The 17,145-nt window shown below is 39.2% G+C and overlaps 1 protein-coding gene across 1 annotated transcript in view; it reads right to left on the bottom strand.

The window, feature by feature from the left end:
• DNAH9 (dynein axonemal heavy chain 9) overlaps positions 1-17,145 on the bottom strand; it is a 233,111-nt gene that overhangs the window by 98,017 nt on the left and 117,949 nt on the right. Inside the window, exons 44-49 of the mRNA XM_070934466.1 lie at positions 16,931-17,093; positions 14,582-14,705; positions 12,111-12,253; positions 11,016-11,177; positions 9,954-10,187; positions 360-620 (exon numbers count right to left, since the gene is read on the bottom strand). Coding sequence (XP_070790567.1) covers positions 360-620; positions 9,954-10,187; positions 11,016-11,177; positions 12,111-12,253; positions 14,582-14,705; positions 16,931-17,093 — 1,087 coding nt within the window. The remainder of the gene's footprint in view (positions 1-359; positions 621-9,953; positions 10,188-11,015; positions 11,178-12,110; positions 12,254-14,581; positions 14,706-16,930; positions 17,094-17,145) is intronic.

Below are 17,145 nucleotides of genomic sequence, written 5' to 3'. Positions count from 1 at the left end.
TGACTGCACAACTCGCTCAACACCTGCAGTTATTCGTTTAACAACCACGGTCAAAAAAAGGTTCTAAAATCAGACATGACTCACTTATCAAGCACATTGCTTAGCAATAGAAACTGTGATTGTAAGTTGAGGACTACCTGTATATGAAACGAAGGCAGCTTTTTTCTGAACTAAGGACGAGTTCATAATCAAATAATAAAGAGAGTCAGTTCCCTTCTTCATGCTTTCTTTTACATCAATTAGTCACCACAAGTGAAGGAAAACAGACGATATGAAGGTATGGCTCGCCCTGTATGAGTGCAGAGATCTTCCTAGGTAAGCAGGATATTAGGAACATTACTCCACCCCCACTTAAGTACCTTATTCAACGTGTTCAGGGCTTGCTGGGCAGCAGCAAGGGCAGGTTCCGCTTGTGCCAAATCTTTCTCACAGTCCTTCTGTTTCTGCTGGACCTCCTCGGTAATCAAGGCCACCTTCTGCTCCTCCTCATCAGCAACGGCCTTTTCCATACTGACTTTCTCTGTCTCTGTGCCCACTACCTGAATCAGCTGGTCAGCATCTTCATTCTTTTGCTTCAGCTCCACCTCCTGAGCTGCCAGTTTGGCCTTCAGATCATCTACCTAAAGACAAAAGGAAAGCCAGTCATGAACCTTTACACACCACACACATGTACACACATGTACACGCACACACACAAAAAGGATGCAAGGTTCAAATGAAAAAAGAATAGATGTTTTCTAAAACCAATACCATAGAAGTGAATAAGTTACTAGAAAGGTAACTTACAAAATACTAAGGGATCTTAGCATTTTAACAAATAAACAGGATTAGAAGAATATTTTGTGATTTTAAAAAATGATAATGTTTTTAAATTCTAAATTGTCTCGTGTGTGTGGTGTGTGAATGCATATAAATCTTGTTAGAGTCAGTGACTGGTAAAATATAGCAGTGGGCTAAAATCATAAACAACCTGAAACATATTTTTAAAAAATTGAATGGTCCATTATTGAGGTCCTAAGACTTAAAGGAATAGTTTCTAGCATAAAGTAATGGAGGTCAAAAATAATTTGCAATTCCCCTAGAGATGGTATGGTTCCTGCCCAACAGTAAGAAGCAAATGAAGTCATCCTCCCAACTAGTGAGACTACTAGTAGAAAGTGGAGTTATATGGATAGGATGCAAGTTGCTATAGAAAATAGATCTAAGAAATGCATACGCTTAAAAGTTTCAGGTTCCTCCAGGATGGGTTCGCTCTGCAAAGGGGTTATTAATAACACTTTCCCTCCAAGATTGCAAAGGGCAAGGCATTAAAATGAGCTAAGAAAAAAGCTTGTCAACGTACTGGACAGGTAATATTGCATAGATAATTTGTGGTGTGAATGGTTTCCTATTTATATGTTGCCAGAGTCAGTGACCCAATTCGCCCTGCTCTACTTGGAAGGCTACATCAAATGCCTGTTGCCGAGTAGCATTTCTAGCTCTTGGCAACCTCTCAGCCAAGAGAGCTGCACTTGAGAAGCCTCACTGGCATAAATTTTCCAGGAAGAGGGAAATTTATCAAGTAGGCTCGTAGCAGTCAGAGAGTCACTAGAAAAGTGAAAATTGAGCCAAAAATAAATCAGCATATGCCAGCCTTGGATTCCAGGGAGATCATTCTGGTTTTTAAACTTGAGTGCTACTTTTGGAGACAGCAAAGTACTTGGAATAGTGCTCTTAGGAATCTGGACTAGGTAGTGTCTAAGGGCTTTAAGTTATTCTAAGAAATAGATTTATTTTTTTTTACTTGTGATTTACTTATTTTATTTATTTTTCAAATTTATATGGCCACCCATTTTATTCTGAGCAGCTTAGAACAAAGCCTACTACTAAAATCTATTACAAATCAATTAAAAACATGAGGGATTCTTGGTGCTCTCTGAGCTTTTGTTGTTGTCTTGCAGACCTTCCATTGCCCAAACTAGGTAAGGTCATCAGCACCACTGGAGAAAGGAGGAGGACCACTGCAAAATACCTCCCACTCTCAATCCCTGAAGTTGATCCAGAAGAATACCATGTGCAATAGTATCATGACTGAGGGATCCAGAAGGACCACCACAGTGACACCACCTCCATCCTGAGCCCTCTAGCCACACAAATGTGTCTAATGCTATCTCTGTTCTGTAACCCACAGAAAAATGTAAAAAGAATGGATTGGATGGAGAGAGGGAAGATATATTACCAAGGCAACAAACAGATAAATGTGGCTTAAGTCCATATGAAGGTAAAGATTTATGATAATGTCTAAGATATACATTCCCCCCACACACACACAATTCACATGAAGATAAAAGGGGGAGGAAGGTAGGAACATTCAGACTTGCAAGATTCTCTTACTACATGGCACCATGCCCATGATATACAGCTTTGCTGAACAGTTAATCTGTTCTCCAGTCCCATTCTTCTGATAGGAGGCATATTTACTCTTTGTTTGGAGGAATGGGATAAGCACTTCAATCAGCAAAACTCTGTAGCAGCATTTCATTTATTTATAGATTTTTGGACAATTGGGGAGAAAAATGAAGAAACACTTTTTCTTCCCATATTTCAAATACAGCTCATAACTTTCAGACTGAATAAAATAATGTTATGATGGTGAATGTGTATATGAATAGAACATTTATCAGGTTTTAAATATTCTGATGAGGCATTGAGGTTTTGATGTGCAAGGCTCTGCCAAATCCGTAGATCAGGTACACGAAGAGAGAAAATCTAAAGTTCCCATCATCTCTTTCTCTCCTTGTAAGAAGAGATAGAATATAGAGAGAATATAGAGAGAAAATCGTATTTTTAAAAGTTTCACAAAGCTGCAGAGCATACAGTAGAATTTAACAACAAAAGGAAAAAGGCTAGCTATTAAAAAACACATTTTTTTCTATTCTGTTAAGAATGGATGTAAGAAAAGGCAACAGAGCAAAAGTATTGGTCTTACGGACAGAAACTCTAGGGAAAACTTTTTCAGAACAAAGCAAACCCCGACAATATTTATGCTTAAGTAACATAGTACATGTCACAGTGTGTGACAATACTTGTTCAATATTTTTTTTTTGTTTTAAAGAGATTATCCCAGTGGGGAGCAATTTGTGAGTGTAGAAAGCAGCAGAAACAGTGGCACTTCGGCTTCCTGGCCTAACATTTTCCTCTTTCAATTCACTGAATAAGGCTGGGCTTTTTTACCCCCCGAGAAAGTTTCAAACGTATATTTGTCTCCGCAAGTGTGCACTGAAGGCAGACAAAGACATTCAAGTTGCCGGGATTGAGAAATGGTGGGAGTGAATATGGAAGTGCCCTTCCTCTACATCATCTCTCTGCTCCCAAATATTACCCTCAAAATTATATCTCTTATTTGGAAACAAATATTATCAAAAGAAATGTATATCCATTGGCATTAACACACTTTACTAAACCTTAGTAAAGGCATAATGTGCCTTGGTTGGGACTTAATTGAGGCATATATACAACTGGTTTATGGGGGAGTGAATTATGACCCCAAGTAACAAACTAAAAGTTTGGAATAAATTCTGCTATCAACTATATAAAAAGTCTTCAAATTGGAGCTCTAACTTACAAAAAAGGACTATTGAGAATCATTCCTAGGGCCGACTCTGCTTTGAGGAAGATTTGGGCAAGTTTTCCTTTGGAGCAATTTCTGCACATGCCAGAAGCTTCAGTAGAAGCAAAGCAGCTGACTCCGTCTGATCAGCCCAATGGTCCTCTGATACAGAGCAATTGATGGCACTGAAATGGCAACACACAAAGCGAAACATGCCATCAAGGGAGACTGACTCAGGTTTAGGAAATGTTAAGGAAAGTAGTCAGTAAGTAAAAGGCAGATGCTTGGCTTCACTCATGTTATGGTTTTGTGTTAATCTGATTAACAGCTCAACTTTGTCATCATTGTTCACAAGTTGATTTTTCTCCTGGGTTTAACAACACCTGCACACACAAAGAGGCTAACTAGTAACCAAGGTAACGCAAGCCAATTTTTTTTTTTAAAGGACAGAAATAACATACAAATCTAGAGATATTCCTCCTGCTTAGCTCCCTCTCTTTAGGCAGAACTGGGAGAACCGAAGCAAATCATCTCACTTGACTCAGTAGAGATCATCTGCAATAATCACCAAATTGTAACTAATTAATGTGTACAGTTTGTTAGAGAAAGAAGAAAATCTGTCATCTTTTAAGAAACCTTAGATGGAAAGGAGAAGATAAAGCAGGCTGCCTTTAAGCGAGCCTTGTGATTCAGTGTGTATAGAAAGAAAACCCATACTCTAAATTAAGAGCTTGAAGGAGAATGCCAGCATGCCTTTTAATTCCAATTGTCTGTGCCAAATGTCAGGATGTGATATACTACATCAGAAAGTTTGGTAGTTAATTGGTAAAGCAGGAGAGTGTGGAGCCTGCAGTGCAATTTTTTTTTAATGAAAAGCAGCACCAACAAGTTGCCACACATACAGAAAGACTAGTACAAGGCAACCCCTCTTTCACAGCAGGAGGCATGCTTAAAAATAAAGTGATTGCCCAAAGAGTTCTCTTTCCCAGCATGTCTCGTGTTCAGAGGAGGAAGGAGGAATGAAACCTCAAACATTTCTGGAAATGAGGAAATAGTTGCAACAAGGGAGAAGGAAAAGAAGCAAAGGTTATTCCCCCAAAAAAGAACCCAAAAAACCCAGGACTAATTTGATTGGTCAAAAGTTTTTCAAAGTTTTACTTTAAAATATATAGATATAGATATAGATAGGGATATGGTGGCTCAGTGGCTAAGACGCAAAAGGTTGGCAGTTCAGCAGTTCGAATCCCTAGTGCCGCATAACGGGATGAGCTCATGTTACTTGTCCCAGCTTCTGCCAACCTAGCAGTTCAAAAGCATGTAAAACGTGCAAGTAGAAAAATAGGGACCACCTTTGGTGGGAAGATAACAGCATTCCGTGTACTTTTCGCATTTAGTCATGCCGGCCACATGACCATGGAGACTTCTTCGGACAACACTGGCTCTGAAATGGAGATGAGCACCACCCCCTAGAGTCAGGAACGACTAGCACATATGTGCGAGGGGAACCTTTACCTTATGTGTGTGTGTGTGTGTGTGTGTCTGTGTCTGTGTGTGTGTGTGTGTGTGTGTGTGTGTGTGTGTGTATTGATTATGTTAAATTTATATTTACTGACAAAGAAATAAAGGGAGACTAGTATAGATCTATTTCAAGCTATTTCGCTCTCATCAGCTAGCCATACCCTTCTGGGATTCAAACCTGGGCTTGCTTGCATATTAGTCAGATGTATTATACCAGGGGAGATTAAATGGGTTTTCTATCGAAGCATTTATCAGTAAGCATTTATCAGTAAATATATATTTGGTATAAAAATGGTTTGTTGTGGATGCAACTGCTTGAGGGCTCCTGGGTTGGAGCTGAAAGGCAAAAGAGAGCAGAATGCTCTCTCCCACATGTTGGAGTAGACCAGGTGTCTTGGTAAAACACTATATATATATATATTATATATATATATATGTTTTTCTTCTAGCCAGGTTTTCCCTACGTAGGGAAAACCTGGCTAGAAGAAAAACACACATAAACCCTACGAAGAAGTAAGAAAATTTATATATATATATATATATATATATATATATATATATATATATATATATATAAAACTTTTATTTATATATTTTTATATATAAAATATATTTTATATATTTTATTTTATATATTAATATATATTAATATATATATATATATATATATATATATATATATATATATATATATATATATATATATAGTGTTTTACCGAGACACCTGGTCTACTCCAACATGTGGGAGAGAGCATTCTGCTCTCTTTTGCCTTTCAGCTCCAACCCAGGAGCCTCAAGCAGTTGCTAGAAGAAAAACACACATAAACCCTACGAAGAAGTAAGAAAATTGATATATATATAAATATATATATTAATATATATAATATATATAATATATATATTAATTATATATTAACTGTACACACACACACACACACACACACACACACACATATATGTGTGTGTGTGTGTTTGTATGTAGGGCTTTAGTTATTCGGGATTTCTCCCACGTAAAATTGGAAGTGTCTTGGCGATGTTTCGACGAAGTCTCATTCGTCATCTTCAAGCTGGTGTTCGGCTTCATGTTTCTAGGAGCAATGTGTGATCGCAGCTGTTTCTTCCTTTTAACTGCCAGTGGGGGTGAGAACTGATTGGGTGGGAGCTTGGCTGTGTTCTGATTGGGTGGAGGTGTGTTCTGATTGGTTGGGGGCTTGGCTGTGCTCTGATTGGGTGGGGGGGTGTTCTGTTTAGGTGGGGGCTTGGTTGTGCTCGGGTTAGTCTGAGTTGCAGGGGGATTTGAGCTGGTGAGCTGCGTTGCTGTTGTTTGTGTTCGTGGTCGTGCCACATCTTCATGGTGGGTGTCAGTTTGCTTCATGTGTGGATTGGAGGGGTTTAAAGTGGCTAATGATGCAGCTGTGGTCTGGCTTCTGGTTTGTGGCCGTGCCTCATCGGTGTGGATTTGGGTTTTCTTTTTGCGTGGATGTGTGGTGGTGACATCCTGTGTGGTTTTCGTGAATGTGGGTCTGGTGTCATTCTTAGTGTTAGGGACTCGTTTGTCAATAAGGGCGGGTTTCCAAATGGCTGGTAGGCGGGAGGTATCATCTTGTTTATTCATGCTGTGTGGGCGTTTTTCTATCTCGATGGCTTCTCTGATTATTCTGTTGTTAAAGTGTTCAGTTTTGGCGATAGTTCTGGTCTTTTTAAAGTCAATTTCATGCCCTGTGGCTTTAAGGTGTTGGACCAGGGAAGAAGTTGGTTCCTCTTTTCTGACTGAGTTCTTGTGTTCTTCAATGCGTGCACTTATTCTTCTGTTGGTTTGTCCGATGTATGTGGTGGGGCAGGCGGTGCATGGGATTTCATATACTCCTTGATTTTCTAACTCAATTTTGTTTTTGGGGTTTCTTAGGATGGTGGATATTTTTCGGTTTGTGCAGAATGCTGTCTTGATGTGTTTGTGGAGGATCTTGTTGATTCTGTCTGTGGTGCCTTTTATGTATGGGAGGAGGGCTTGCCGTTTTCTTGTTCTCTGTCTTGGATTTTAGTGGGGGTTTCTTTTTGGATTAGGTTGGTAATCTTATTTCTTTGGAATCCGTTGGATGTTAGTACGTTAGTGAGAGTGTGTAGTTCGGTTTTTAGGTGTTGTTCATCAGCTAAGCGTTTTGTTCTGGAGATGAGTGTCTTGGCTACGGAGTTGATCTGTGCTGGGTGGTGGTGTGAGAGTGCATGCAAATAGCGGTTTGTGTGTGTTTTCTTCTGGTAGATGGTGTATCCTAGGGAGCCATTGGATTTCTTGTAGACTAAGACATCCAGGAAGGGAAGTTGGTTGTTAGCTTCTGTTTCCATGGTGAACTGTATTTTGGGGTGTAGGCTTTTGAGGTGTGTGAAGAAGTTGTCCAGTTTTTCTTTCCCGTGTGGCCAGATTATGAAGGTGTCGTCTACTTATCTGAGCCAGAGTTTGGGTTTGTGATCAGATTTTTCTAGAGCTTGGGTTTCAAAGTGTTCCATGTAGAGGTTTGCAATGACAGGTGAGAGGGGTGATCCCATGGGTGCTCTTTCTATTTGTTTGTATTTTTGTCCGTTATAGATGAAGTATGTGTTGGATAGGCAGTGGTTGGTCAGATCTAGGATGTGCTTGGGGGGGTTATATTTGTTTGGGGTAGCTGTCAAGGCTTCTTTGATTGGCACTTGGGTGAAGAGGGATATGACATCGAAGCTCACGAGTAGGTCACTGGGCTGTAAGTTTTGTTTCTTTATGATCTCTGTGAACTGGAATGAGTTTTTTACGTATGAGGTGATGGATTCTGGCATAGGGCTGTAGTTGTTTGGTGAGAAATTTGGCTAGGTTTTGCAGAGGTGAGCCTATGGAGCTGACTATGGGTCTAAGTGGGGTTCCTTCTTTGTGTATCTTGGGGAGACCATAGAGCTTAGGGCATCTGGATGATTTCTCTCTGGAAATGATTCTTTGCTGGATCTCTGGATCTCTGCTGAAGCTCACGACCTACTCATGAGCTTCGACGTCATATCCCTCTTCAGCTAACAGCTAAGCAGCAAATTGAGTTTGCTGATTTAAAGTTGTAAATCAGAAGCTGCCTGCTTCCAAAATAAAGCAGTATCTCATTCAAAGGAGACCATTCTTCACAATTATGTTCAGCAAGAAACCAGAAAAGAATCGGACCAGGAAGCTTAGTGGTGCTTTCAGACAAACTACAACTTATAAACTGCTCTGAAAGTGCTTTAAAATATGCCCTATTTGGGGAGAGGGGGAATCTTCACTTCTTCCTTCGTAATAACAGTATCAAATTTAAACTAGGTTAATTCTTATTAACCCATCTATAATTAATTTAATTTAATTTAATTTAATTTAATTCAATTTGTATGCCGCCCCTCTCCGAAGACTCAGGGTGGCTCACAATAAGAATATGAAAGCAACATTTGCAACAAATTAGAGGGGTGCTTTTAAAGGCCATATGGGTTTTAGTTTGGAAATTATTATCCTGAAGATCCACTTTGAAAAGGTGTTAGAGCTGGCAGCTCAATTCACATTTCTTATAGATTTTTGTTGGCCATGTGTCTTTACAACACTCCCTTGATCAGGAATTTCCATATACCAGGTCAGGAAGCAATTATCCGTAATATAATATTGACTTGGGGGTTTTCTGGCTGTTCATGTTGGGAGGCCTAAATCCAATGGAACTGACTTAAATCTCACGACCTACTGAATATAGGGAGAAGTAATCTTTAGATAGACACTTAAGGACTTACTCTGGGCAGATACACACTTTCTGCTTGGCCTTTTTCCAATTTAAGAGTGGACAATATTCTCACTCCCAGCCTACTGAAATGCATCCAGAGCATATGATGTCCAGCTCTGAGTCAGAACTGTATTTTCTGACAGTCTTGAGACCTTCAGAGTGGATGACTTCTGCTGATTAGTTCTATTCTGGTGGCAGTCCCAGATCCAACTGGTGCCCTGCCAAATGTTTATTTGTTTTCAATCTTGCAAGTGATGCAATGATGGCCTCTTAAGTCCCTTTTTGACCCTAGAAACTCATGCTCCATTCCACCCTTTCAACTCCCAATAGAAAGACCCCATTGATTTCTGTTCAGTTGGATGAAGCTTGCTCCTCTTGCTTTTTCACCCCCTGCCCACAATACTGCAAAACTTCCTTTACTTTTAAAACCATCTTTAAGCCTAAATATTGCTACTCTATTCTTATACAATACAATACTTTTTTCCCCTACAAATCAGTCCTTCCTTCTACAAAATTTCCACAGGCATACAAAGGAAGGTACAAAGGAACAAAAGAGAAACCTGTTCCTCACTGATTATTGGGGCACTGAAGCTGCAACATTCCATAAGAAAAAAAGCAAGGGTCTGCATTGGTGCCAAAGGCGATACTACGTGTGTGTGTGTGTGTGTGTGTGTGTGTGTGTGTGTGTGTAAGCATTATTAAGCAAATCACTGTAGGTCAAGGAATGTAAATAAAAATCAAGCAAAACAAAATGCTGAGGCCAAGTATGATGTGTCAACCAAGCCAGTATCTCTCTTTTTCCAGGAACAAAGCAACACATCTCCAGATCCTGATGAGCAGAATAAGGAAACATCAGGACTGAAAATGGCAGGGAATAAAATGGTTTTCTAAACGTATTGTCCCTCCAATCGAAAAAGGTACCTGCTTATTAACATCTCACTACAACTCACGTGACAGTACCATGAAATCCAACAAAAGTTCATACAGCCGAATGCAAATATCTTTCCGCTAGCATTGCACAGATCATTCTTTACTTCACTTTAGAATGTTTGCATAAGTCTCCAGCTTTCCAGCTAAAGCAGGAACCTTCTCACCTGTGCTGATGTGCTGCTGAGCTTCTGTAGGCCATTTTCTAGTCGCTCCATCTTTGCTGTTAGTTCTTTTCTCTTTTTAAGCAGCAAATTCTGATACAGTTTGATTTGTTCCAAGAATGACTTCGGGGTGGTGTAATTATAACGACGTTCGTTAGTCAGGTAAGAATAAGACATCTCATTAACACTGGTATGAACATAAGCCATGAACTTGCTGATAGATTCTTTCACAGGAGGCTTGTTCACAATGATGATAATGAAGATGATGATGATGATGATGACAATAACAATGACAACAAAAACAATGAAACTATTTCAAAACAACTATTTTGAAGAATAACAAAGCAGTTTGATTAAGTTTCATAGATATGTCTTGCATAAAGCACTGATTACTAAAAAAAAACACGGGAAACCCCTTTTCAAGAATTTCCTGATTTTGATATGATGTGTGAAACTTGATTAGATTGCACCAAATTATTTGTAACTGCAAAATATCAATTGTATGCATGTAGTGTTTTCCAATTAGTACCCCACTTTTCCTTTAGGAACTCAAAGCAGGTTACATTGCCCTTCCTCTTTTTATTTTTTTTCCCCAAAACAACAATCTGGGAGCTTCCATAGTTAGGGTTAGACTTGACCTCAATCTCCACAGTCCTAGTACAACACCTGAATCACTACATCACACCAGTGGTGAAATCCCCCCGGTTCTATCTGGCTTGCCGAACCAGTAGCGGTGGCGGGAGGCTCCGCCCACCCACCGGGACATCATTACGTCCCTTTTTTTACCATCTGCGCATGCGCAGAAGAGCCTTGTGCATGTGTAGCATATGCGCACTCCCACACGCTCCCGTTCCCGAACTGGTAGCAAAGGTAAGTGGATTTCACCGCTGCATCACACTGCTGGAAAACATACACACTACTTATGTAAAGATGAGGTGAGACAGATTTTCCTCTTTGCCTGCAGCCATAAGGTGCCAGAAGCACCAGATTTGCCTTACAAAATAAACAGCTGTTCAGCCTTGCAGTTGAGAGAAAGCTTTTGTCGTGCTCCTAATATTCACTTACCTCAATACCTTCGGTCCCTTGCAAGAAGCGCAGGCTGACTGACTCCAGAGCTTCCTGAGGCCACTCATGGAACCAGTCAATGGCTGTACAGTTCACAATGGCTGGGAACTTCCGGCTACGAATTCTCAGTTTGTTCCCCACTGGAGAAAAGCAAAGTGCCACCTGAGGAAAGTAGAACAAGCAATGAGGAAAATAATGCGAACAGAATTATGCAGGAAGAAGGTTTTTGCTTTATGACTTTCAAAACTTTCAAGCTATTCTAAGGTTTTTCAAGGATGCATGGCTCAAAATCATTGAAATGAAAGCATTTGCTTGTGCACGTGAGCATTCTTGAGAGTGAGAATATTTCCTGAGCAATTATTAGTGAAGCAGGGTTTTACAATTGTAACCGAAAAGTGATTTCTTTTTTTAAGGATGCACAAAATAGAGATAGGCAAAGCTTAGGACCTAACTAACTACATCCCACCAGGAGGAAAGTCAAAGAACAAGAACTCCATGCTTGCATATTTGGGAACCAAGTCAGAGATAAGCAATACTGAGATTAGTTTCTTATCGGCAAAGAATGATACACAAAGTGGGAACACAGAGAAATCCCTCACTATCTACATGGTTCTTGCAGATGGTCTTTCTAGTCATGGTCCCACAGCAGTTGAAATGCAGTACTGCCAGCTAACTTTGCCGGCTCAAGATTGACTCAGCTTTCCATCCTTCCTAGGTCAGTAAAATGAGGACCCAGATTGTAAATTCTCTAAAGAATGTTGTAAAGCACTGTGAAGCGGTATCTAAGTCTAAGTGCTATTGCTATAGTCAGAAAGTTGTGCAGAACAGTAGGTGCCACTGAAATCACCTTTCCAACAAAAAGAGCAACCCAGAAACAGTAAAACACAGCACCTCAGCCTAGCCTCTATTATTTTTCTTGCATAAAAGTGTGGTTATTATTCTTGTGTTATCCAAGATACAGATATCTCTCTTCCTCCTCTCCCCCCTCCCCCCAAATACAGCATTGATTGGAGCAGCAACACTTCATTGATTGGAGATACATTTTATAAAGATCAACTTCAGAAACATCACACAACAAAAAAGAGCAGGTCCTACCTTGAGTTGTCGTCTAACCCTATCAATGAAAAATTTCCAACAAGCCTCCCTCGTGTCCATCAGACCATGAGTTTTTACTTCATTCCTCATATTACTTATGATATTTTCTACTTCTTCATCAGGAAAAAGATCAGGAATTTCTCCTAGAAACACAAGATAACATTTGATTCATCACAAAATTCCATACCTGCAGCATTCCCTACCTTGCTGAGGATGAAGGAAAAGACTATTGAGAGAAGTAAACAAATTCATTTCTTTTACTTCCAAGGGCTCTGTAATAAGTTCACCTGATAAGTGAAGATATATAAGGGCAGAGAAGACAAAGGAATTAAGAAAAGAAAAAAAAATGATACATCTCTATCACACAATAGAAAACTTGCTGAAAACTATCACTGTTGACTTCTAGTTACAGTAATTTGCCTTATAACTAAGGCAGAAACAGAACAAAACAATATTGTTCAGTAACAGCTACCACTATATTTATGTGGTTGAGGGGCATCTTCTGGCCTAGAAGTTGTACTGTGACTGCTTTGTTAATAACATATCACAGATTTCACTTTCCTGAGTCACCTTTCTGCATTTGTGACCGGGACAATATCCTGCAATGTTAATTGGATCTCTTTTTGGCCTGCGGACTCCAATGAAGTTAATAGATGCTACCTAGCAGGTTTTCTGTCTTCTATGACTATTCTACCTGGCTCCTTCAGAAGGCATAGATAAGAATGTGTCTTGTTGGATCTGGAAAATAGGCTTTTTCACAAGACTCTCCCTTTCAATTACGACAACTATCATCTGGTATTCAACTTTCCCTTTCTTGAGATGGTGGTATAAATGATAGTAGCTTGCTAGTTACAAAGGCCTCCCAGAAGAAATGGATTGACTGAATCCTTTTCTGTCAATATTCACAATAAGGCTTAATGTGAAACAGAAACATTATTGATCACACAAATTACTTTTCTCCGCATTTAGTGTGTGCTTCCACCCCTCCTGAATCTCTCAGTGGCATTTGATATCATCAATCATGATTGCTTACAAGATTGGAGACTGGGAAAAAGTTTCAATGGCTCTATTCCTTTCTGAATGAGCAGTTTGAGTTAGTGGCTACTGGAGAACAAAATTCAGTCTGGGGGCCTTTCCTACGTAGAGTCTGTACTATAAAACAGCATCCCTTCAGGTATCAGATTTGCCCCTAATTGTATGGTTTTCCAGAAAACATTAAACACTGAATTATTCCTGATGGTCTTTGGAGGTTGAATGTTGTCTTATTTTTTAATATGCTACTGTTATAGATATAGTGAAATAGGTATTATGTTTTATTTGAGTTGTCATTGATTGATATTTGTTAGCTTATTGTCACGGATGGCTTAATGTTGATGCCTATCGTTTGAGATCTCATGATGGATGTTTTATTGTTTAGATATAGAAGTTTTCAATTTTGTTACATGTTACGTACAACTCTAAATGGAGTTGGTGGCCTATAAATATGCACTTAAAAATTAAGAAGTAAAGAATTGTTTCACTTTAGTATTAGTTAAATCCCGCCTCACATTTTTGCACCATATTTGAAGCAGAATTCAGACAAACTGGAATTGGTTTAAAGAAGCACAATGCTTAGAAATTAGGTTTTATGAAGAGAGAGACTGAAGTAGCTGGGAACATTTAGCCTTTACAAGAGAACAGCGAACAAATATATGATACCACTTTTCAAATACATGAAAAGCTGTCATGTGGAAGATCAGGAACTATACTTTATTGTGCCAGAGGATAATGGGTTTAAATTGCAGCAAGGCAGATTCCAGATTTTTGAAGAGCAGCTTGACATTAGAACTTATCGACTCAGCTTTCCATGCTTCCGGGGTGGGTAAAATGAGGAGCCAGATTGTTGGGGGCAATATGCTGACTCTGTAAACTGCTTAGAGAGGGCTGCTAAGCATTATGAAGTGATATATAAGTCTAAGTGCTATTGCTATTATTACCAGAGAGGCAGTTTTTCAAGCAAGTCTAGCCACCCTCTTGTCTATGGGATTCTGGATTCTGGATTTGGATTCTGCACTGACCAGGAAGTTGGAACTGATACTCTAAATGGACTGCCCCAAATTTAGAATTCTAACTAGTAATGCATATGCATATAAAGAGAGAAAGGATGATGGAAACTGTTACATGGCAAATAATGGTGCTGGAATAGAAGCTGGAATTACATGTAAATTCATTGTATTACATCTGCTAGCTTCATGGTATAGTCACACAAGATCCTATGCCCTGTCCTCAATTATATCCTCAGCATAATACCTGGGACACACAATGTGCTAATCCAAAGGCCAGGTTCCCACAACATGCTGAACTACAACCCAACCAACCCCATTTCAGTCTAGTCAGCAAGTTGTGTGAACTCAGATGTTCTGGGGCAAGTTGTTCACAACTCTAGTTTCCTTCTTCCTGTAAATGAAATTTAAATTATTATTTGTACATACCTGAAGCTAGCAAGTCATTTACCAGAACTAAGAATCTCTCGTCAGCCAGCTGAGTATCAGTCAGAAGAAAGACAGTAGCCACATTCTTCATTCCTGCTATAATACATTGTGCTGCTAAGTCAGCCTGTAAGTACATGAATATTTCAGACTTGGATAACAGCTGTAAGAGGAGACTCATGTCATCTTGAGTACTATTAAATTCAAATTTCATTGGTTTCTCAGAATCAAGTCCACATCTTTAAAATTACACTGCTGATCATGAGGTCCATTGCTATACACATAACAATTATATTTAGAATAGAATAGAATAACAGAGTTGGAAGGGACCCTGGAGGTCTTCTAGTCCAACCCCCTGCTTAGGCAGGAAACACTATATCACTTCAGACAAATGGTTATCCAACATCTTCCTAAAAACTTCCAGTGTTTTCAACATTCACAACTTCTGGAGGCAAGTCGTTTCACAGATTAATTGTTCTAACTCTCAGGAAATTTCTCCTTAGTTCTAAGTTGCTTCTCTCCTTGATTAGTTTCCACCCATTGCTTCTTATTTGAAGGAAATACATAAACACATTATGTATAGCAACATATTGTAACTCTCATTAAAGTATCTGTATAAAGTCCTTTTCATTAGAAGGCCAATCCCTACTACTGTAATGGAAACTTTTTCTCTCTCTCTTTTGGAACTTTCATATGTTTCTTAAATACATCTTCATAACCCTGGTTTTTTATGAAAATGGTGCTAAATTCAAATTCCCTTGCTATTTGTTCTGCTATCATTCTGAGGTGAACTTAGAGCAGAATTAGGTATTCTGAATTAAACATTCAAGAAGGTTATCACCACCATGGTCCTAGATCACCTCACAAAACAAAGGAGAAAGAGAACTCTCGTATGAAAATATCCTTCCTGGGAAAGTTCCAGCTGAGCATTATTGCTCAACAAGTTTAATTTACCATTTACAGATTCTAGCCCCGAATAACTTTCTAGTAAACCACCCCTACATATTCTCTTAAGTAACATAATTATATATATATATTCCTGGATGGGGTGGGGGTAGGAGGAGGGGGAGGAGGAGGAATAATCACATTTTTTACTAATGTTCTTTAGGAAGTCAAATCCCAGATAGGAAACTAGGAATTATTAAAGTGGTGTTAAGATGTCAGGTGCTTTTTTGTAAATCTGCAGTTAATATAGTCAAAATATTTAGTTCCTGTAAAAATGTATGTGTTTGTTATGCTGCCTAATGCACCAATAACTATAGGGATGACTTTGCAAAATCTTTTCCATAATCTATTTTGATTGTTCACTCTCTAGATTCTGTAACTTTTTCCAGTTCTTTTTGCTCAGTTCTGTTGTCTCTGGGTATTGCCACATCCACAAAATTTACTCTTTTCTTTTCTTTTGATTATTCTTATACCTGCTGTGTTGCATTCCAGGTGGCAAGTAGTTGTTATATGAACGTGACATAAAATGTTAATGTCATCATTTTCCACAACTGTTTCAATGTTGTGATTACACCACATTCTGAAAACTCAGAAATTATAATTTTTCTACAAATACCAATGCATTATAGTGACTACTCTATCATAGCATTCACTATAGCAAGTGCAAGCAATTTTGTTTATGATTATCGTTATAGTTATGTCACAGTATTTATTAATTTAACATTTACATGAAGTCACAGAGACAGATCATCCATCAGGTCATGATCAGGCATCATCAGTGTGATAATAGTACTCAACTATGCATCTCATCTCTGGAATTGGCTATATGATTGACCTCATGTCCCAATACCTGGAAGCAATGAGAGTTTGGAGGTGTAGGAACAAGCTCAGACTCACTTTTAGCAAGACTGAATGGTTGTGTGTGTGTAAGCTTCCTAATACTGAGGATCTTCTATCTTTGGCCCTGATTGGGCATCTTTTCCCATTTGGGTCTAGTGAACAATCTGGGGTTGCTCCTGGAATCAGGGGTCCTGCTTGAAGGCAGCAGGTGAGAAGTATAGATAGGAGAGCTTTTGCACAAATTCAGCTTATGTACTATTGTATCTTTTCTGAACTAGAAGGCCCTTCTCACAGTCGCTCATGCCTTAGTCACCTTATAGTTGGACTACTGCAATGCATTCTACATGGAGCTGCCCTTGAAATCTATTCAGAAGCTACCTTTTGTATAGAATGTAGTGGCACAATCAGTGATAGGTCAATCACACCTTGCTCAAGTAATGCCCAAGCTCTGTGAACGCACTGGTTCCAGTTGGCTTCCAGGTATAATTCAAAGAACTACTTGCCACATTTCAAACCCTACTAGAATAGAACCTATGGTTAGGCTCTTCTTGGTTATAAGCTTCTCACCTTCAGATCAGGAATCCCATAGCCTTTCTTCAAGGTGATTTGGAAAATCTCCAGAGAACTAATGAAAGCTGCCAATCTTGTCAGACTCTGCTTGCCACTTCCGCCAACACCCACTAGCAGAGCATTCCCTCTGGGAGATTCCAGGATACGGTTGATTCTGCAACTAAACAAAAAGATACACAATCCTTTCACATCTAATGTTTCTTCTGAGGAAT

The sequence above is a fragment of the Pituophis catenifer genome, unplaced genomic scaffold, assembly GCF_029215685.1.
Source record: "Pituophis catenifer annectens isolate HBS135680 unplaced genomic scaffold, rPitCat1.0.hap2 SCAF_2, whole genome shotgun sequence".
NCBI lineage: Eukaryota > Metazoa > Chordata > Lepidosauria > Squamata > Colubridae > Pituophis > Pituophis catenifer.
The sequence above is the reverse complement of the archived record's forward strand: the minus strand, read 5'-3'. Positions and strand labels throughout refer to the sequence as shown.